We start from the raw sequence: 23672 nt of genomic DNA on the forward strand, positions 1-23672 counted from the left end.
GACAGTTTTTTTGGAGCATAGCTCTGTATGATGTCATAAAGGGCGGAATTCCTCCGGCACTTCTCCCGGAAGAGCGCACACACACACATCAGCCAGAGCAAGAGCAAGAGCAACGGCCATCAACGTGGTTTGTTCAGGTTACAGAAGTCATCGGAAGAAAAGAAAGAACCGGTACAGCTGTAGCTGTCTTTTATAAATCTGATAAAATGAAAGACTCTTCTGAGATATGAAGGATGCAATAATACTCTTTAGGTAGTCAAGATTGAATTGAGATTGGCAGAAACTGTGTGCTTTATGTCCCCTTTAAAGACACAAAAAAAATCAACTGTGTTCATACTATTTTAAAGTCAATCATAAAGCACACTGATGCAGACAAGTTTGGCAGTGTATTTTAGGAGGAAAGAAGAATGCAGAGAGTTGCCTATATAGGAGCAATTCTCCACCGCATGGCCAAAGACCACAAAGGCTAGTTGTACGAGCAAGTTAAAGAACCACTAAAAAAATAAACTCAATAATCCACTAATTATGAAAATGTTTATACACACTCTGTTACTTATCTCTTGTAAGTTGCTTAGGTCAATCATTTCATAAAGCTTTGGACTCACTATGCTGTTGAGATCAGATCCAAAGCTTCCACAGGGGTGTCCAGTGTCTGCCAGTGCCTCCATTCCCTCTTCATCCCACATGTAAGTCCCTCCAGAACTGTCTGAGGGCGACAAGTCCAGAGACGAGCCATGAGGGAAATCGCCTGTAGGAGATGTCCCATGTACAAAGTCATCTTTACCAGCTGAAAGACAGACAAGAAAATGGGTAAGAAAGTGACATTTTAAAGTGATCTTGGTAACAGTATGGATATTTTCGAATTGTTTAAATATGAAAATCTTTTTCAAAAGCTAATTTTAAGTATTTTAGGCACATTCAAGATGGAATACTGTTCCATCATTATGCTGCCTTCTAAGGTACATTGTTTTGGCCAAAATATAAAGCAGCATCAAACCATACTTTATACATTATGCATTTACAATATTGCATACAATTCTGAGAATTACTGATACAAAGTACATTGCTATATTGCAAGATGACAAAAATACTTGTACATACAAGTCAGGGGTATTTCCTCAGAGGAGGCAGTGCCTCATAAAAAAAATGAATGAGAAAATAATCCATATTATAAAAATAAAAATACACAGATTAAAAAAAAGTGTATAAATCCCTTGTTTTTTTAAAGTGACACTGTTCAACAGCGACAAAAGCAGGCAAACTTTAAGTCCGCATCTCTCTTCCCTTCTTTGAGTCCATTGAGAGTGGTGGAACTAGACTTTAAAACATGGGGTGGATCTCGGCTCCTGTCTGCCTTGCTGCCTGCTGACTGTGTGCTCCAAGGCTGTACGCTCCATCTAAACCTCGTATTAGCATTGTATTTCTTTATGTTTTTAACCATCATTTCTAGTTATTTATACTACTAAATAACATTTCAGATTAACCTTACACCGCAAGCTTCCTTTATTGTTACAGCAGCTCGAGTTCTTACCAGAACCAGTAAGTATGACCATATAAGCCCGGCTCTGTCAACCCAGCATTGGCTGCCTATTAAAAATTAAAATATTGCTGATTACTTACAAAGCACTAAATGGTTTACCTCCCCTGTACTTGAGCAAGCTCTTAACTCATTATAGTCCTTCACGTCTATTGAGTTCTCATAATTTCAGCCAGTTGATAATACCTAGAATATCAAAATCGACTGCAGGCCTAGATCCTTACATTGTCCAGGAAGCAGACACACTCTGTCATTTCAAATCTAGACTAAAAAGACATCTCTTAGGCCTAGCATACACATTACTCACTATAGACTTCTTTAATTAAAAATTAGACTGCATAGTTTAGATCAGCTGGAACCGGTGTTCTGTCGATTTTTGCTTCCTTGTCGAAAAATGCTACCGTAGCGCGAATTGATCACAGAATGCCGATTAAAGACGTATGAAATACAATTCTAATACAATTCTAAGTTACTGTATACTGTAGACTACTGTTTTTATTTTTAAAACGGTGTGAAAAGTAAAAAATTATCATAAAATATTCATCTTTGACTTGTCAAAGTACACCTTTTCTTATAGTAACTGAAACTTTCAGTTATTCCTTTTCAGCTGGCTGACCGTACAAATATTCATATGGTAGTAAGCATTTTTTAAAGGGAAATTATACATTATAACAGGAAAATGTAGCTTTTGTAAAAAAAAATAAATAAATAAATAAAAAAACGTGAGTCTGCACATGCGCATAACCGGTAAGTAGGAAATCTCGATGGGTAGCATGAATTGTCAGAACACCGGGAACACGTCCCGTAAATCCTGATGTACTTGGTACATCATAAGAAGGATGGCGTCTACGCTAACATTAGTCTCTTTGTTTATCCCGAGGGATACCTCTATGGTCGACCTGCACCTGGACCCATCCCAACTCATCCTTAAGTGCCAGCCTCATCAACACGACAGCCATCGGCACTAATCCTCAACAACTCATCTCCATACCGGCGTGATTACTTCGACTTCCAAACAGATGGAAATGGACAAATACTCTAAATGTCTGATCCAATCTGACTTGTAATGCTGCCCGAATCACACACTGTCCTTTCGAAGTGCAGAGGAGAACTGGCCCCCGACTGAACCTGGTTTCTTCCAAGGTTTTTTTCTCCATTCTGTCACCTGATGGAGTTTTGGTTCCTTGCCACTGTTGCCTTGGCTTTTGGCTTGCTTAGATGGGGACATTTAATATTCAACAATATTAAATATTTCTTATAAGAAATACAACATTGTATTTCTAATAAATAAGCTATCAAAATTGTAGAAACCAGTCAAAATTCAGCAGGATTTTGAACAGCCCTGCACTTGTTAGTTGCAAAATACAAATGTTAGAGAATTGTTTATTCTTAATCATCTGTTTTTTGCAAATAACATTAATATTTCTTTTAATATTCAACATTAATACATTAACAACATGCAGCACTTCTGTACATCAAAATAAATGCTTCTTTCAAGAGGAGGTCAAACAGATGTAGCCAATTAAAATTTTGGACACCCTTGGACATCCGTCTGGCTCCGCAACAGCCCATTGAGTTTTAACCGACCCTGTAAAGTGTGTGATGTTTGGTACGGGGTAATTGAGAATGAATGGGGAAAGTCACATGAAAGGAGGCAATGCCTCCATTGGGCTATGATTGGATGGGATTGGTTATGTTAGATATGATTGGTTCGTGCAATAAATCCACCTTGTTTTTGTGCGCACGTGCGCATATCAGTAACCAGACAGTTTCTGGTCTCATTGACTTCCATAGTATATTTTTTCTTCTAAATATCAGAAAATCATCAGAATGGATTTGAAAATGGTAAAACTCAACTGTTTAACTCTGGGGGAAAGGTAAAATGAGCCTATTTCCAAAAAAAGTGGAGTATCTCTTTAATGTAAAGATACAAACTAGAATTGCATTTGGCTTCTTTTTGATGTAAAGTAATGTTTATTTAACCAGGGAAATGTGACAACATTAAGTGAAACTAGGACATGAATTTAAAGTTGATTAATAAAAATAAAATAAAATAAAAACATTTTAAAAAAGGCGAGGACTTTGCCTCCTCATTTCAGAACACCGCTGTACACTGCACTGATACAAGTAAATAGGCTTTACATAGAGCATACTTACACTTTTTAGATTTTGCTTTGAGATTTTAACATGACATGCTTCAACTTTTAACACAATACTAGTTTTAAATCACACTGGTTTGTGGCTAAGGGATAATGTAATGTTAACCTGTAATGTTACACCCTTACAGGGTAATAAGGGGCCAGATTCACAAAACATTCTGGAGAATCAAATTCTTGTTGTACTGGTACTTTGTCAGGTTTAGGACTGGTATGAACAGCTGACTCCTAAAGTTTTTGTTATGTTTCATATGTTGTGTGGTGGTTGTTTCGCAGAAGTGATAGAATTTACCCCATTTTAATAGGGTAAATCACACAGTGATAGCATGCACTCTAAATGCTAAGTAGTTTAACCTAAACCGAAAAGGCTACATCACGCAGTATGTTTTTGCAAAGTGATGGACATACTCGATTTAATTAAATGTACAAGAACCACACATAAAAAAAAACAAAAAAACGGAAAGTGCTGACCTCCCCTCAAGACATATTAATGTTAAATCTCAAATAAATAGTTATCAATAAGTTAAGAGTATTACAGATTAGAGCCCGACCGATAAAGGATTTTGAAGGCCGATACCGATACAAATATTTGTTGGTTTTAAAATCCGATATTCCGATATATCGGCCGATATTTTTATTTATTTATTTTCAGAAGCGCGCAACAAAACAGTATCAGCAGTTTGCAGGATGTGTGGCGCGTTATAAACGAGTGTTGCCAACAGGGATGGTGTAGAGTGCCCTCTGATATACACTCATGACATGGTAGAAACGCATTTCGTCTATTTTTATTTTATTTTTGAAATATTCATTTATCGGCCATTATAACTGCCGATACCGATAGATTGGAAAATGCCTAATATCGGCCGATAATATCGGCTAGCCGATATATCGGTCTGGCTCTATTACAGTTATCTCCAGGTAGATAAAAAGATGACCTTTGAGGTGTTTTTCATTTAGTTCATTAGCAAGTCTTCAGCAAGATCTGCCAAAACCAATCAGATAACACCAAATTAAGCCTGTCATTTCATTCTTTAAAAAAAGTTCTTCTTATTATTTAAAAAAAAAAATGCATCTATGAACATTCTTACAAACTAGGGCACCAATGCAGGGGTAATATAACACTCTGAAGGTATACCTACTTTGAACAGTCAAAATCTAGAAAATAAGATTAGTAGTTCTGAGGTGTAAATGATGAAATAAAGAAATTCTCAAACCTGCGAGTCCCATTCCTGCCCAGTCAACCGATTCAGACAAGAAGGTGTGTAGGTTGGTCAGCGATGATTCCTCATTGCACTTGGTGATTTGAGTATTGGCATCTGTACATAGTCCAAAGTGGTCTAACCCTTTTTTAAGGACAGGCAGCGATAGGGTCTCACCTCCATTACCGAGATTATCAAAGTCATCTATGTACTCTTCACTAGTATCATTATTCTCCACAGAGGAGGACGATGATAGCGACATACCGTCCAAAACCTCCAAGAAAGGGACCAGACTGCCTTCAACTTCCTTTACTTCAAATGAGGTCTCATTTGGGGTAACTTCAATACTTTCATTGTTGGTGGTTGGTTCTAAACTGGTTTCTACTATCTCTGTGGGATCTTGGATATTTTGACTCAATTCGGCTTCTTTTTGGACAGTTTCAGGGACAACAGGACGGAGATGTTTGTTGAGTGTTGGTCGAGTAAGTCTATAACTGAGCATTGATGGTTTTTTACCTGAGCAGCTGGGTAAAAGTGATTTCTTTATTGTGGTCGTTGGCAAAGGATGATCAGTAGTAGTTACAGAGGGCCTTGCAATCCCATATTTACCAACTTTCCCTTCAGGTAATACTGGATTTGGCTGAATGAGGGGTGATCTAGCCACTGGAGATTTTACTAAAGGTCTTGGGAGTTCTTTAGCAAGCTCTGTAGCTTTGTTAAAGGAGAAGGAACGGGTCATGGGTGGGCTGGTGGAGCAGGCTGCCCTATTGAAGTGGGTGAAACTCTGAGAGTGCACTATGCTCTCTTTAGAGGAAGACTTGATGCTGTCGTTGGCGAGGGACAGTTTGCCCTGCAGGGTTTTTTGTTGGGATACATGACCAAGACAAGGCCCTGAGGAGCCATAACGCCCATTACCACCACCATTACTTCCATGCAGAGTAGCTATACCATTATAGAGGGGATTCCCTGTGGAGGGGCGTTTGGGAGTAGTCATGCGGGGAATGGTTTTGCTAGGCTGGGGTATACTCCTGGGACAGCTACTTTGTGAAGTTGGGACTGCACTCTTACATTTAACTGTAGCTGCAGGGGAAGGATTTTTAGTCACCATCACTGGGGACTGAGAATCTATAGTTATACTACTCTCCTCATCCAAGCAGCCAAAGTGCTGAACTTTATTTCCACTGTCCTCTTCACCCTTTCTCCAATTTAGGGATGGCACACGTGTCAAACTAGTGTGCCTGCCTATAGGTCCAACTTTAGACTCCATGGAGAAAACTGGGAGGGCCGATCCTTTGGGAAGGGGGGTCATGGTGGTGACCGAGGGATGGGAAGCAAACTTGGGAAGCCTGGAGACCATGTTGAGCTGTTTGACAGCGTTCCTTTCCATCAGCTAGGTTCACCACCATGGATGTGGACAAAACTGCAAAGAGAAAAAGAGAAATGATGAAATATGAAAAAGGCTAATTGTTTGCATGTTGTACACAGCCAGTGTTTTAAAGGGGACATATCATGGAAAAACCACTTTTTTAGCCCTTAAATGCATTTTGTTGTGTATTTGGAGTGTTTATAAGTACAGAAAAGATGAAATTATTCTCTTCAGGTGCTTCGTTTATATCTTTATATTCTGTTTTGGTCATATTTTTCAACCTGTTCAGATTTTTCTGTTTTCTATGACGTTTTTTGAACTATCACGTCACCGTATTTGCAGTGGAACTGCAAAATAAGGACATTGACTACCGGCCCAACACTTCGAGCAATCCGCCATTATTATTTCTCGCTCCGATTTTGTAGTCCGAGCTCAATGATGCAGACGTTACGAGAGGGCAAGTCAAAATGTTCGGTTGTTGGATGTAGTGACCTGAAGCACTTCAAGGATTCCCACTTCAACAACCTCCGCCAGTATAAAGAAGGGTTTGCCGATTGACTTCGTCTGAATGAGAGGTAAATTCCTTCTACTGTATCTTTGGAGACGACGAACAGAGCCTTTCGGATAGATGTAAATATCGTTAATAAAGATAAAGTACTTTACTTTCTTAAAACACATGGTGGTTGTAACAAAGTTCAGGGAAGAAGGAGGCAGGAACCGGATAATAATGAAAAATAAAACTTTATTTAAACAAAATAAACAAACAAAATACCTGCCAGCAGCCCCTCACGGACGACTGCTGGCTACCGAAAATAAAATATAAAATACCGGCCAGCAGCCCCTCGCGGACGACTGCTGGCTTACCAAATAAAATATGAACCACAAACAAAAGCAGGCCTGTTCCTCTCTCGATCATCCACTCCGTCGCTCCCCCTTTATGGCTCCGCTCCTTCGTGAGAGATGCGAGACCGGTGTGCTTCGCAGGTGCTGCTCATTAGCAATCGCAACACCGGCCTCGCGACTTTCTCTCACGTCCCTCGGCCGTCCTGCTCACCACATACCCCCATCACCCCTCACAGGCCGGGGGGTACACCCGAGACTGTGCCTACTTCCCCCCCGGCGGCGGCGATCCCTGGGGGGTATGGATCGACGAGCCGAGGGAAACGGAGACGGAAGCCTGAGGAGCGACGGACACGAGAGAGGGGAGAGAGGGAAAAAAAATGTAAAAAAAAAAAAAATAGTCCGGCTCCCACAACGCGCTGCCATCTTGTCCCTCACCAGCTGGGCGATCTCCTCCGCGGTGCCCGGCGGCGACGCTGGATGGCTCTCGGTGAACGCCTCGACGCTCCCCCGCCCCCGGTGGACGGCGACGGCTCCTCGGGTGCCTTGGGCAGACGGCAGGAGTCCCCCGCTCCCTGCTCCTCCCCTTCACTGGCGGATGGCAGCAGGCTCCGGCCCACGGCGAGCGGCGGTGACTCCTCCTCTCCCTCCCGGAAGGCAGCCGCCCCTCCATTCCCAGGCGGTCGGCGGCGAGCTCGGGCGTCCCACCGGCAACTCACCCCAGCGCCCCACCTCGAGCGTCCATGGCCGCGAGTCCCCCGCTCCCTGCTCCTCCCCATCTGCGGCGGACGGCAGGAGGCTCCGGCCCACGGCGAGCGGCGGCGACTCGCGCACCATGCTCGATGGCACCGCGGATTCCCCACAGCGGCGAGGACCCTCGGACAGCGCGTTCCTCCCTCTTCCCGGGTTTCGGCACCAATGTAACAAAGTTCAGGGAAGAAGGAGGCAGGAACCGGATAATAATGAAAAATAAAACTTTATTTAAACAAAATAAACAAACAAAATACCTGCCAGCAGCCCCTCACGGACGACTGCTGGCTACCGAAAATAAAATATAAAATACCGGCCAGCAGCCCCTCGCGGACGACTGCTGGCTTACCAAATAAAATATGAACCACAAACAAAAGCAGGCCTGTTCCTCTCTCGATCATCCACTCCGTCGCTCCCCCTTTATGGCTCCGCTCCTTCGTGAGAGATGCGAGACCGGTGTGCTTCGCAGGTGCTGCTCATTAGCAATCGCAACACCGGCCTCGCGACTTTCTCTCACGTCCCTCGGCCGTCCTGCTCACCACAGTGGTCATGGTTTAGCAGTACCTTTGTCTTTCTTTGTTTTGTTTTGAAGTAACGTTACACGTCTGCAGTATTATTGTTCTTGAGTTTCATCAATGGTCATTTAGCTGTGTTGTTTTCTGATGCTTTTCTAAACGTATCATATTGTCAATACAGATTTGTTTGTGGTAAGATTAGACCATAGTCATTTATCTTGTCAGTGTGCTTGTTTTAACAAGAGAAATAGTCGACTTTCACTAATAACACAAAACAGTTAACGTTACATACCAAAGAAGTGGTTGTTCTGCAGGTTCGTCGTCGTCTTTACCAACTCGCTCGCTCTGGCTCGAATAAGTAAGGCTTGATGGACAAGTCTTCTGTTGTTGACATTTTATTAACGTGTGAATAAAAATGTTCTTTGAAGGTATCGTATATAATCGTATTTCTCTAATCAAACTACAATAACGGCCGAACGCGGGGAGTTGACCGACCGTGAACTCATCAACCTGGAGAACGGGTGGGGTATAACGCATCTCCTTTTTATTTAAAGGGGCCGCTTTGAAACGGGTCGCTCAAAGACGCACATCAGAAAAGGGGTAGAAAAGGGGCCTGTGGAGCTATAATAATGAGGAATTCAGACCCAAGCATTGCAGTTATGTTTTATATAGACCACAACGGTATGATTTATATGTAAAAATGAATGATTTAAAAGCATGATATGTACCCTTCAATATCAAAAACCATTTCACATTATTTTACATGCACGTTCTGTGATTTAAAGACAGAAAAATGTGTAAACTTCCAAAGAAAATCTAATTTGCCATGATGATAATGTACGCAAGGTTAAATGAAGTTTCAGCAGTTTAAGCTCATTTCCTTGGTGCTGAGCATGTTGCATTTTTGTTAGGACTACATAACTGCTGATTATATATAATGAATAGGGAGGGTTTCCTCTAAAGCTTTCAAGTTGGAATGTAATGCAAGAAGGAACACACTAGAACACACAAGTCATCAGATCACTGTACTTCTCACACTACAAGACTGTAAAATGGATAACTATATTGTATGGCGGATTACCACAGCACTCGTGAAAAGTCCTCTCCCCCTCTCACTCTCCGGAGTGATGATATTACTGTGCCGAGTCGAAGCGCTCCCAAGCACTTGCTGTGGTATTTCGCCAAACAATTTAGTTATCCATTTTACACGCTTAAAAAAACGCAACGTTTTATTTTGTGTCACTGTCCTAGGTCGAGTTACACTACTCGTGTAACTGTATTTAAATAGGGAAAATGTGGAGGTGTTTGGCCGCTTCTCTGCTTGGCCCATATTGAATCAACTGGCTAGTTGAGTGCTATCAAAGTGTCTCGAAAGCGATTGAGTGCACGCACTGAGACGAGAGAGGTGTGTGTCAACTTGTTTTAGATAAGGGAATAACAGTTTAAGCCATTTGTCAGACCCTTAAAGGGTTAATTCACCCAAAAATGAAAAATGAAAATGAAAAAGGAAGATATTTGGAAGAATGTTTTAATCAAACAGATCTCATTCCCCATTGACTACCATCATAGGAAAAAATACATACTATGGTAGTCAATGGGGAATGAGATCTGTTTGATCAAAACATTCTTCCAAATGTCTTCCTTTGTGTTCAGCAGAACAAATAAACACATAGAGGTTTGGAACAACATGAGGGTGAGTAAATACTGACAGAATTTTCATTTTTAGGTGAATTAACCCTTTACTTTCCCTATATCAGATCTAGACCAAGCTGACAAAAAGTTATCTATTTTACAAGATTCAAGAAGATCTGGTATGATCCCTTATGACTATATTATGTTTATATCTTGTGTGCACAAACTTTGCACATATGGAAAAGTCAAGAAGTGAACACACTTATGAATTTATGATACAGCAAATTCTAAACTGTCAGCCATTTTAACTGGAAAATTAAAGCTATTTTATTAATGTTCCTCACTAGAGGGAGCCGTAGAATAAGGAATCCCCATGTTCTAACCAGATGTGATGTGATTCCAGCTACAAGAAATGTTTCGGTCCAGACTCAACATACAACAAGAGACAAAAATCAACCACAACCAACCCACAGCCAATCTGATGACAGTGTGGTGGGCTTTCTCTGCAAGTGTATTCATGCGGTCATGACCTCAAGGCTAGATTATAGATAATGCTCTACTGGCCGGCTGCCCTGCGAGGCTTAATAAACAAAATCCAGCTGGCCCAAAATGCAGCAGCTAGAGTTCACTAGAACCAGGAAGTGTGACCATATCAGTCCGGTTCTGTCAACACTACAGGCATTTAGCTCCCTATTAAACATTGCACACCTTTGAAAATCTTGCTAATTACTTACAAAGCACTAAATGGTTTAGTTCATCGGTACTTGAGCGAGCTCTTAACGCATTATAGTCCTTCACATCTGTTGTGGTTTCAAAATTCAGACCGGTTGATAATAGGCTACCTAGAATACCAAAATGCAAGATCCTTTTCTTATTACAGTTTTTCTCGATTGCTTAAACACATTTCTTGAAACTATGCCTCTTATTCTCAAAACAGTAAACACAAATCCATAACGTCTCACTCAGTTTCCCAAACAACCTATTTTCAGGTCAAAATGAAACTCTACATTCAAAACCATTCACTCTTGCTGAAAAAATAAACTTTGCCCTCAGACAGGACACACAAGCCCTCAAAATAACACACACTACAACATAGTCTAACACACTGGTCCAATAAATTCAAAACAACATTTCCAAAACTGGTAAGTTATGTTACTTGTGGTTCCCCTCCTCACAAACTTTTTCACATGACAAAAGACACAACCAATGGATACATTGGCACATTTTTATTCATTCATGTACTACACAGTACCACAAAAAAAAAAAAAAAAAAAAAAAGATTATTCCACCTCAGCCTCCTGCCTTTGGTCTGGGTCAAGCCAATCACATTCACATCACAGGCTATATTAGCCCTAGCCCGGCAGCAGAGGTAAAATTCTTTTGCCTGACTCACCCCTGTTTTCCTGTTTTTCTCCCTGAAATTTCTGATGATGGAGGCGAAGGTGAAGTGACTCAAATTAGGCTGTACTCGTTGTCCAGCCTCCCTCATAGTCATGCCATGGACAAGGACATGATCAACTCAAGTGGCTCTAATTTCATCTGAGACTGCTTGTCTCCTCCTGCTTCACCACCATCTCTTCTACCTCATCCTTCACCACGTCCCCCTCTTCCTCCTCCTCTCCCTCCTTCACCATGTCCTCTTCCTCCTCCTCTCCCTCCTTTACCATGTCCTCTTCCTCCTCCTTCACCATGTCCTCTTCCTCCTCCTTCACCACATCCTCCTCTTCCTCTTCACCATATCCTCTTCCTCCTCCTTCACCATGTCCTCTTCCTCCTCCTTCACTACGTCCTCCTCTTCCTCTTCTTCCTCCTCTTACTCCTCCTTCACCATGTCCTCTTCCTCCTCCTTCACCACGTCCTCCTCTTCCTCTTCTTCCTCCTCCTTCACCATATCCTCTTCCTCCTCCTTCACCACGTCCTCCTCTTCCTCTTCTTCCTCCTCCTTCACCATATCCTCTTCCTCCTCCTTCATCACGTCCTCCTCTTCCTCTTCTTCCTCCTCCTTCACAATATCCTCCTCCTTCATCACGTCATCCTCTTCCTCCTCCTTCACCACGTCCTCCTCTTCCTCTTCTTCCTCCTCTTCCTCCTCCTTCACCATATCCTCTTCCGCTCCCTCCACGTCCTCTTCCTTCATTTCTTTGTGGATCCATTGTTCCAAAACTCAGATGAACTGACTCTGGCACTTTTAGGCACCTTGAAAGTTCTGATTGATGTGTGTTAAATTGTGACTCTCAGTGTTTTCATCTGGGTAATTGTGTGCTAAGTGAGCTGAAACTATGCTGACTTGAGTGAACAATATTGAATGCTAGTGCTTTCTAAATGACCACATGGTCTAGGCAATGAGAAATTAAGGGATTTGTGTGTAGAGTTTTGCAGTGATTGTTCAACAATTCTGATTCATGTGTCAAAACAGGGAATAGTGTTTATAGTTTAGGGAAATGGGTGTGCTTTTTGATAAATGGCATTATGGTTTTGAAATTTTAGTTCAAAAGCCTGGTTATAGTGTTTAAGCAATTGAGAAAAACTGTAATAGTGCCCAAACTCTTCTTAGCGATATTCGAGAGGAAGACGCACTCTCTCCGTTTAAATCTAGATTAAAAATACATCTTTTTAACCTAACATACATTCAACACATTATCACATTTGAGTATTTAATTGAGCTGGACAGTGACATCACATCACTGTTTTCTGCAGAGCTGCTTTATAGCTGAATGGAATTAATTTAATAATTGATGATCTGAAACACTGAACTGACTTCAGCTGAACAACATTATTTACTTTTTTTTTTTTTTTAGAACTCCTTTACAGCCAATTTGAACTATGTTTTCATTATTTAATCATTATTTTCCTTTTGATCACTGTAAAGTGACTGTCTCGCCAAGAAAAACACATTGACTGTAAATACAATTTCCAACCGAACGAAAACATATTCTATCCATGAGTGTTGCTCCGAGTTGCTCTCTCACTGACATACCTGATTATTTTAGAGTTCATTATTTAAATGCAATTTATCGTTATGGAAAAAAAAAACAATAAAGCACAAGCTTTTGTGTCAGGTTGTTATGTTGTATTGCTAAACGTAGTGGTCGAATATTACAAACCGTCGGGGTACTTTGCGTTGTACTGCACAGCATTTTCACCCCTTGTCCCACACGTCGCATATTGAGAAAATGTCCCGCATTTTCATCAGTCTGTTGGTTTTTAATTGTCATATTAAGAAAACGTGCATCTTTTGCCGTTTTTAAGAAAGCGTTTTATTTATTATTTTTGCAGCGTAGTTGTTACCTATATTTCACAGCGCTCCGTCATAAGTACAAATAGAACTGCCGTTTTTTATATCTTATCCAATGGTTGAAAAGAAAGGAGTAAACACAGTCAGTAGGTTGTGACGGCTGTCAATCAAAATGGAGCGGTGATTCGTTCCATGTGTTCCCTGTCAGAAAACAAATGGATAATTTGGTCAATTACAATTTTTATTTAACAGAATTTAGTTGTTTAACCTGTTGCCTGCAGTGGTTGTTATAATTCACATCCTTTCAAATATGAAAGTTAATGGTTTTGGTTTTTAATATATTCTTAAGACTGTCTATCTAATTTCATGTTGTTTTGTATTTATTTTTTCATTGTTTATTTTGGTGGATTTTAGTTGGACTTGGTCAGAACTGTTTTTATAATAGTTGCAAGCCCACTGCCTTTGGACTCAGTGAATGGCATTTGGTGATTTTCCTTTACTGGAAGGGACTTAAGAACAAATAATTTTTATCAGCTGAAAGGCAGAACACAATGTTTTATATAGTTAGATAGACCTTATTTAACAATTTCAGGGTATGTTTTAGTGTTGGTAACATGTCCCACACAAACTTATAATCGTCCCACATTTGGTGTGTTTGATGGTGGTCACCCTGTCGGGGCCTGATGTGAGATCCACCAATCAGAGAGGTTGGGAATTGTTTTTTGATTGGTTAAAGTGAATGAAGAATATCTTCTGTTTTGTAAGGACTCGAGCACCCAAGGGTTCAGTGCTTATTGTTGTTCTAGAACATTTAGTTCTAGATAAGCCTAACATATTAGTCCCTTTGCTTGAAGGGGTCATCGTGAGTATGTCAAACAATAATGCTATTATATTATATAATATTTATTGCAGTCTTTGGGGCTTTGAAATTGCAGGCCAATGATATACAAGGATGTCTATTGACATTTTAAACACAAGTAGGTATCATATGAGAGGCCCACAGTTTCAGACAATATCCTGATTAAGATCAGAGAGGTGAAAGCCACGTGTGTACTATGATGAAGATTAACCTTATGCAGGGGCACAAAGCATTATTCATTCTATTCATTCAATATGTGACAAATGTTTAAAAGCCCCATCCGTATTAATGAATTCACTGGAGGGATAAAGCATGACCAAGTGAAGATATCGCCATTTGCCAAAGTTGGTGGATACAAAGTGTCTATTCAAAAGCAAGAGAGAGCATTGTGCTCTGTGACCAGCTGAGATACCTCTGTATTGGAACCACCATGCTTATCACCCATTTAAACCTCTTAAGAAAGTTTTGCACAACATTGAGGGTTAATTAGACCGTTCCTTCCAACAAAGAAGTTTCACTTCATCATCATTTCGGTTGTCTTGCTCACACAGCCTTTTCAGGTCATTCTTCACATCATCCAAGGTTCTCATCAAGTAATCAGTAACATAATAATGTATTATGCTTTTTGTATGTATTATGGTACATGAATTTTCCGATCATCCATTATAGGACTAGGTGGTATGACGGTCTGCCATGCAAAAGTAAAAATGTACCAACTGTTAAGAGATTGTAGATATACACACAGTCAGTGGACAGCGGCACATTGCTTTACATTTTGCAACACAGACCAAGACAAGGAGGGACAAACTGGGCTTTTGCACCGAAGGAACTTTTTGATAGTTGTTCCTTGAACTAATGGCAGAACTACCCACTTTTGGCGTGTTCGTAGCACAGGAACTGGGAAAATATTTAAATATCTAGGAATGTCTTTTGGTTGAACTAAATAAGCTCCTAAGTAAAATAGGGTCTAACCCAGTACGATAGGAACTACAAAGCCCTTTTCACACAAAGATTCTGAAAAATACACGGATAATGTGACCCGGAATTTGTCCCGGGATTGTTTGATTTCAGTTCATTCACACTGCCAGTGATTTGCCGATATCTGTGAGTGCGTTCACACACAACCCGGAAAGACACATAACGTCAGGATGAGACGTGTAACGTATGCGTTGAAAACATAGCTGGTGAACGATCTCAGCTTCAGCGTGGATAGTGAGGAGCTCCTGGTCTCTGCTTCATTTCAGTTTGCAGACATTTGTTCGTCATCTCTTTGTTGATGACGAACACAAACTTTCTTCTAACAGCAACAGAGTCGCCTGATGGCATGAGTGTCATCACTATAACACACCCCTTACGGCATTGGTCCTGGCTTTTGTTCACACAGCGCGCATTCCGGGACTGATTCCAGCAATGTTACTAGGTCCCCAACCCGGCATCGATGCTGGTTTCAATCCCGGGTCGTGTTTGCGTTCACACTGAAGGCGTTCTGGCAAATTCCCGGGATCAGTGAAAGGGGCTCAAGTGACGTAACTGTATACTGATTGGTCGAATGCATTCGTAACAGCACCCACCATTTTTTTTAAAAAGCTTTGTAAACTCAAACTTTAAAACCACAAACAAACTCCTTGATGGAAACGGGATAGATGGATGGATGATGGCAAAGTCCACCCTTTACGTCACAGACGAAATTCAACGCGACTTTAAAGAAACCAAGCGAAAACATGAAAATTGTCTTAATCCTCCTTTTTGCTCTTTCCATCACATTACTTACGTCTACATTCCATCTTTGTTATCACAAGTCCCATGACACACAACTAAATCTCAGCTTAGACCACAGCGTCCACTCTCCAGTTATTGATGTTGTTGAATACCATGATTAAATGATGTCGCTGTTGGCCGTCTTGCGACACTTCAGAGTTCTTACTGGCGGTACGAATGCAACCAAGAAATTGGCCCAAGGAGAGCGTTTAGTTCTGGGGAACCACCCTGGTGGCTAGTTCCTATAACTGTCAAGTGCGAAAGCCCCTATAGAAGTGTGTATTAAAGGGTTAGTTCACCCAAAAATGAAAATTCTGTCAGTATTTACTCACCCTCATGTTGTTCCAAACCTCTATGTGTTTATTTGTTCTGCTGAACACAAAGGAAGATATTTGGAAGAATGTTTTCATCAAACAGATCTCATTCCCCATTGACTACTATGGAGAATGAGATAACTGTTTAGTAAAGCTACATAAAATGAGATTGTTTTTGCACTGTTAACTGTTATTCGGTTGTTAATAATCTTATCTTTTGCTTCGTGTCCATCAAGTTCTAAAAATCATCCATCTTCCTTATCCACTATAGGGAGCGCTGGCCTTTTGAGTCAGGGACCTTCTTGTTAAGAGGTACACTGAGCCATTGTGTGCCCAAATATAATAATATTAGATGATGTACTGTACATCAATTTTAAGAGACAACCGCTAAATATCTACAACATTCTGGTCTGCAGATATGGTTCAGATCTCTCCTTTATTGTAAGTCTAAGAGCACATGTGACAAGGAATATGGTCATGCAAATATTCCAGGAAGTTCTCATTTATTTTGCTGAGTCATTAAAAAGTTATGGTGATTGAATGATTAAAAATATAAGACAATCCACCTTATTTTTTTCATGAAAGAGCGGCCACAGCCATTTATAATTAAGTTGGTTATTTAACTTGGAAAAAAAAGATACCATATATTTTACAATGGTAAAACACCATTATACTGCTTTATATTGCAAACTTTCAAATGTTATCATATTAGTTTAATTGCATTATTGCGCAAATAGTTTTACTATTTAGGGACTTTGTTATTCTTAGTTATTTAACTGTGAATCGGAAGTCTTGCACATACAAAAAAAAAAAAACGTACTTACACTTTACAAAATACGATGGGTACAACTATAGCTATTTATCTACCGCTAAGACTCACGTTTGCTTTCCATCATTATTTGCGTTTGTACTGTCTGTTGAACCAAGTGAGTGAATGTGTTTGCAGTCAAACTCCCAGACACACCCATGTTTATAAAATGACACATAATCAGGAGGTGCACATGGACACATGAGACATCAAATACTGTCTGTCACAAATCTGAACTGGTCTGACAGGGCCAATAGAAAAAAAAAAAACTTGGCCCTGATATTAAGTGCATAAATGTGTGTGACATTTATTATAATGAGTTCATGTGAAGATTGTTTTAAGTTCACTTAAATTACAATTTTAATCGACTGACAGCACAAACTGAATTTTGATTGCAACTGTATTCTGTGTGTGTGTATATATATATATATATGTGTGTGTCTGTGTGTGTGTGTGTGTGCCATTTAAGTGCCATTTGAAATTTTCTTCTAGAATGATCATTTTTATCAAGCTTGTATATTTAAGGTTATTAATTTCACTTAAATGGGGATGAAGATTACCTATGAATTGTCATTTAAGTGAAATTACTGAACTTAAATATACAAGCTTGATAAAAAATGATCATTCTAGAAGAAAATTTCAAATGGCACTTAGAGGCTTTCGCATCTGAACTCTTCATATATATATATATATATATATATATATATATATATATTACACACTCACAGGTCACTTTATTAGGTACACACCTGTTTAACTGCTCATTAACGCAAATATCTAATCAGCAAGTACTGTACATTGCAGCAACTCTAGAATTTAGGCACGTAGACATGACTCATGGTCAAGATAATCTGCTGAAGAAAGGTGATTCAGAAACTACTGATCTACTGGGATTTTCATGCACAACAAAATGTCTAGAATTTACAGAGAATGGTTTGAAAAAGAGAAAATATCCAGTGATTGGCAGTTGTGTGGGTGAAAATGCATAGTTGATGCCAGAGGTCAGAGGAGGCCAGACTGGATTGAGCTGATAGAAAGGCAACAGGAACTCATATTAGTGAATATGCAGAAGAGCTTCGCTGAGCAGACAACACAGCTACAGCAGCAGAAGACCACACCGATGGCACTCCAGTCAGCTAAGAACAAGGTTCTAAAGCAACAGTTCACACAGGCTCACCAAAAATGGACAATAGAAGATTGGAAAAATGTTGCCTGAGTCTCGTTTTTGCTGCAACATTCAGATATATAGTGTCTGAATTTGGCATAAACATGAAAGCATGGATCCATCGTGCCATGCTGGTGATGTAATAGTGTGAGAGACATTTTTTGTGCACCTTAGTACCAATTTAGTAGCCATTTTTTGACAGTGTACCCATCCTCTGATGGCTTCTTCCAGCAGGATAACGCACCATGTCACAAAGCTGAAATCATCTCAACCTGTTTTCTTGAAAATGAAAACGGGCTTCTCTACTCAAATGGCCTTCACAGTCACCAGATCTCAATCCAATAGAGCAACTTTGGATGTGGTGGAATGGGGGATTTGCATCTTGGATGTGCAGCTGACAAATCTGCAGCGACCGTGTGATGTTGTCATGTCAATAATATGGACCAAAATTGCAGAGAAATGTTTCCAGCACCTTGTTGAATCTAGGCCATGAAGAATTCAAGTTCTAAAGGCAAGAGGGGGGGGGGGGGGGGGGGGTCAAACCTGGTTCTAGGAAGGTGTACCTAATAAAGTGCCTAGTGAGTGTACAGTATGAGCAATATCACACTTGTAGTCATGAAATATAGCATGTCATAGCTCGTTGATTCATTAGTAGGCCAGTGCTGCAGCTACCATATTCAGTGTCATATTCTAAGAAAACATTGCAAACACCTCCATGTTGTATTTGTCACAGTCCTATCAACCCAATGGCATTGCCATGGAAAAACCAACGCAGATATTCTGGAAAACAAGAGAGCCACGGATGGGACACATAATCAAATCTGAACAGTTGGGATAAAGTGCAGTCAATTATTCAGATCAGATTCAGATCGGATAGACAAGTACTCAGATTTGTAATGACAGAGAGAGCAAAGTATTAGTCAGTGTCTTTACTGTAGGATGTATACAGTAATAGTTTATGGTTCATTGAAGAAGCGTGAAAAAAAAAAAAGTATAAACCCTTCCTAAAAAATAGATTTGTAAAGCTTATTTGGATTTTACAATTTTTTCTTTAAAAAAACCAATGTGATCTCATGAGAATACGTATGTATTTGTACGTAAAGTGTCGTTCTATCATACGTATATATAATTACGTTTTATATGCGCAGAAACGTATAATACTGACGTATTTACAGTACTAAAACGTAAAATATTTACGTATTGACAGCACAAAAACCTAATTTATTTACGTATGAACAAATCCACCGACGTACACATTTGTACGTATCACAATTTATGCATATTAATATCGTAGCATTATGTTTTGACTCTATTGCATTCCACTGTCTTATTAATGAAGTTTTCAGTCGCATTTATTGATATAATACTCATAAATATTAACATTTTGCTCATTTCGCCTGCATGGTGTTAAACAATACACTATAAAACCTTAAAAATACATTCTTTAACGTTACTCGTTTAACCATTTTACATTCTTTAACAAATCTATTTCATTCTTTTTACATTCTTTTTACATTCTAATACATTCTTTAACGTTACTCGTTTAACCATTTTGTAATAGTTTATTTACCTTGAGAAACATAAAGTGTTTTCTCCTATAAAACACAACAAAAATTCACAAAAGACATCAATTTTATTAGTTTGATTTAATCCAAATCTTTAGAATCCATAGTTGTTTGCAAGAAACAACTCCTAATTCAGCCAGTTGTGATCTTCGTCTCCATTCTCAGCAGCGACCGTACACGTCAAATCCCGTGCTGGTGATGAATTCAAATTCAAAAATTGCGTCCTTGAGAAGCGTTACGTCGTGTTTTATCGCAGTGATATCAAACGTTCATTGGCTCTTCCCTGCTTCGTCACAGATTGCGACATGAAGGACTCGGTGACGGTTAGTTCATTTGAAATGGAGAAGCGCGAACCGAACCAGGATTAACGTTTTCATGATTAGTAATTTAATTTCTGCTCTGTACTTCATACAAAACTATTAAAATACTGCCAGAGAAGATTGCGACTGCAACACTTCATCATGTGAACGGCTTTTGGTATCGGTTTTGACATTTTCGCAATAAATAAATTATTGTGATTATACTTGTCTGTTAGTTATGTTTTTCTTCATAATTGTAGTTTGTTACGTAGTTTTAAGGAATTGTTATGGGTAGGTTTAGGGGTAGAAGTAGGATTGGTGGCTCAAAATATATTTTAATCCTACATTGTTAATAAAACTGCCCTTTCCCAACACATCTGTCCATTACGTTTTATCCTTTTTTATATTAAGTATAAAATGGGTATGTTTAGGTTTGGGATTAGGGTTACGGGATCTTACATTTATCTATAAAATGGTAAAAAGGGAAATTATACAGATATCTTTATGATATAGAATATACATAAATAGTTTATGTTTTGTAGCTGTAGAAACGTAATAATGTTACGTTTAAATGTTGCAGATACGTTTCATCCTCTATCCAAATGTACTAAAAAGTACGTTTTCTATCTTTGCAAAAACGTAAAATACCTACGTATTAACAATGAGACCAGGCTGAAAAAACAGTATGCTGAAAAAGGGACATTTTTTTTGTGCTGAGTTAACATACATTCAATAGCATGTAGTATGCTATGTACTGTACAGCATAGAATTAAGTTATACAGCATGCAAAACATACATGCGCAGTACATAACCTGTAACAGTAGCAATATAATCATAATTAGTAAGCTCTTGTTTATTGATTTACTTTTACTTTTTATTTGAAAATGTATGGATGCAAAACAAAAGATTTGATTATTCCTTTACATTCCTATGACGCATTTCAATTATGGATATTCTGTATTATATGGTACATTGCTCAACAACTGTAATTAGTTAATCTCCACTTTGCATCACGCCCTTAAAAACAAGTTGTTCCTCGTCTTGACTTGTTTGATACATGTATTTGTACCTTTTTTTTCATGCTTCTTTGAAATTCTCACGACAACCTTTTAAACAGCTACAGTCCTGCTATCACAGAAAAGAGCGCCTTCCATTACAGGTGCGAAAGGTTAAAAGGTCAGCCTAAGGCACAGATAATGATAGCGATGATGAGGAATATTTCATTTGAATAATATGCTTTGGCAAAACGTACCTACATACAATTCACTACAATTTCCAGCTGAACAAATGAACACCAGTGGCAGTAAAAGACCAACAATCTGTATTACCTTCCACACAAATTATGACTCAAGGTTTAGATTATTGATAAATAACTTAATTCCATGCAGTTCCTTGCACAATACTATGTTGTAAGTGTGACATCAAAACACTTTCACCATAGTGCATGATTTGCAAGCCAATATATCTTGACTTTTTTAACATAGTGAAATTGCTTGGTCGCTTAGCTGGTACAGCATTGCACTTGTAAACTAAACCACTTGAGTATACAGATGTGAGGCTCAAGTCACAATAAAAGAGCTAGATGCCATGACATTGCTTTAACAAATGCACTTGTATCTTAGATTTGCTTTTGTTAACTATATAGGTTAGGTTTAGAGTAGGGCTAAGTGAAGGTGGAACATTATTTTGTAAATGTGATATAGAGCATTAACCTTTTAGTGACACTCTCACTGGATAAGTCCTTTCCAGAATGCCACAATACTTATGGCAACCAACGAAATATAACATTGCCAGATTCACGTTCATCTGTTTCAGGTAACACTAATGACACTTTTAGTACCACTCAATGGACATTTCCCTTTGAAAGTGTTTGAAACGTACAATAAGCGTAATATAATTTTGCTGAAATGTTGCTACAAGCATGTTTTGTCGATGAGCCTGCATTGGATATATTATGATGATATGTGTGAATGTGCAACACATTCTCATCCCTTCCAAGGCATCATATACGACGCTTTTGCCAAAGCGTAGACATCCAACGCACATGGCACCCTTTAGCGTCAATATAACACGCTTCGGTTATGGGTAGGTTTAGGTCTGGGGTAGGGTTCGGGTTAGACCACTAGGAGGCGCCTTCTGCCCCATATATACAGTGATGTGAATAAGTTTGGACACCCATGCTAAAGTTGCCTTAAAAGAGGAATAAAAAAAATCATCTTTTGGATATTGATCTTAATGCCTTAATTAGAAAAATGAGGAAAACTCCAAACTTTAAGGACACAAATTTTCTGTGTGAATGAATAATATATCATAAATAAATAAATGTTTTTCCTTAAAGGGTTAGTTCACCCAAAAATGAAAATTAAGTCATTAATTACTCACCCCCATGCTGTACCAACCCCGTAAGACCTTCGTTCGTCTTCGGAACACAAATGAAGATATTTTTGATTAAATTTGAGAGCTGTATAACTACCACATTGGCTCCTAAGGGACTGCCTCTTGACGGCCCAGAAAGTCAATGAAGAAAATGTTTAAATATCCCAAGTGACTACCGTGGCTCAACTATATGTTTATCAAGCGACGCGAATACTTTTTGTGCGAAAAAACAAACAAAAATAACGAGTTTATTCGACTATTTCTTTTCTTCCTTGTAGGCCAGAAACGAGATTTCCTTAGATTTCCATGACGCATGCGCGAGAATTGCGATCTGAAGTAGTGTAAGCAGATAGCAATTCTCGCGCATGCGTCGTGGAAATCTAAGGAAATCTCGTTTCTGGCCTACAAGGAAGAAAAGAAATAGTCGAATAAACTCGTTATTTTTGTTTGTTTTTTCGCACAAAAAGTATTCGCGTCGCTTGATAAACATATAGTTGAGCCACGGTAGTCACTTGGGATATTTAAACATTTTCTTCATTGACTTTCTGGGCCGTCAAGAGGCAGTCCCTTAGGAGCCAATGTGGTAGTTATACAGCTCTCAAATTTAATCAAAAATATCTTCATTTGTGTTCCGAAGACGAACGAAGGTCTTACGGGGTTGGTACAGCATGGGGGTGAGTAATTAATGACTTAATTTTCATTTTTGGGTGAACTAACCCTTTAAAATACAGGGTGCATAAGTCAGGACACCCCTATGTCAAATTCCCATAGAGTCAGGCAGATTTTTATTTTTAAAAGCCAGTTATTTCATGGATCCAGGATAATATGCATCCTGATAAAGTTCCCTTGGCCTTTGGAATTAAAATATCCCCACATCATCACACACCTTCCACCACACCTAGAGATTGGCATGGGGTACTTTCCATAAGATCATCTTTCAATGCAAATCAAACCAGCTATTAGGCTAACTGAAGTAAAACCATGCCAATCTCAAGGCATGGTGAATGGTGTGTGATGATGTAGGGATATTTCAATTCCACATCAGAACAAAACCTTGTGTTCTTCTCATCATTCATTTTAAGGACGAATCAGTCAAAAACATAAATGAATTCAAATGTGGATTCGCAAGCCGGTTGTTCCTGAAGCAGGGCTCAGTATCCAGTGTATATGGATCAGGTTCGTCCTCCTCCGAATCACAATCTGTAAGTATTTAATAATGTTTGCTTTTATGTTTTCTGTAGCATGCTCAATATAGTTATATTGTGTTGTGTGTGTTGTGTACACTCTGCACAGCTTCT

The 23672-nt window shown here is 39.3% G+C and overlaps 1 protein-coding gene across 3 annotated transcripts in view; it reads right to left on the reverse strand.

Moving 5' to 3' along the window:
* ccser2b (coiled-coil serine rich protein 2b) overlaps positions 1 to 23672 on the reverse strand; it is a 113728-nt gene that overhangs the window by 83360 nt on the left and 6696 nt on the right. For all 3 annotated transcript variants that reach the window (XM_089121934.1, XM_039691298.2, XM_089121935.1), the window contains exons 2-3: positions 4908 to 6312; positions 606 to 787 (exon numbers count right to left, since the gene is read on the reverse strand). In XM_089121934.1, coding sequence (XP_088978060.1) covers positions 606 to 787; positions 4908 to 6279 — 1554 coding nt within the window. In that variant the 5' untranslated portion in view covers positions 6280 to 6312. The remainder of the gene's footprint in view (positions 1 to 605; positions 788 to 4907; positions 6313 to 23672) is intronic.

Source organism: Pimephales promelas, chromosome 17, assembly GCF_988280905.1.
Source record: "Pimephales promelas chromosome 17, fPimPro1.hap1.1, whole genome shotgun sequence".
Classification (NCBI taxonomy): Eukaryota; Metazoa; Chordata; class Actinopteri; order Cypriniformes; family Leuciscidae; genus Pimephales; species Pimephales promelas.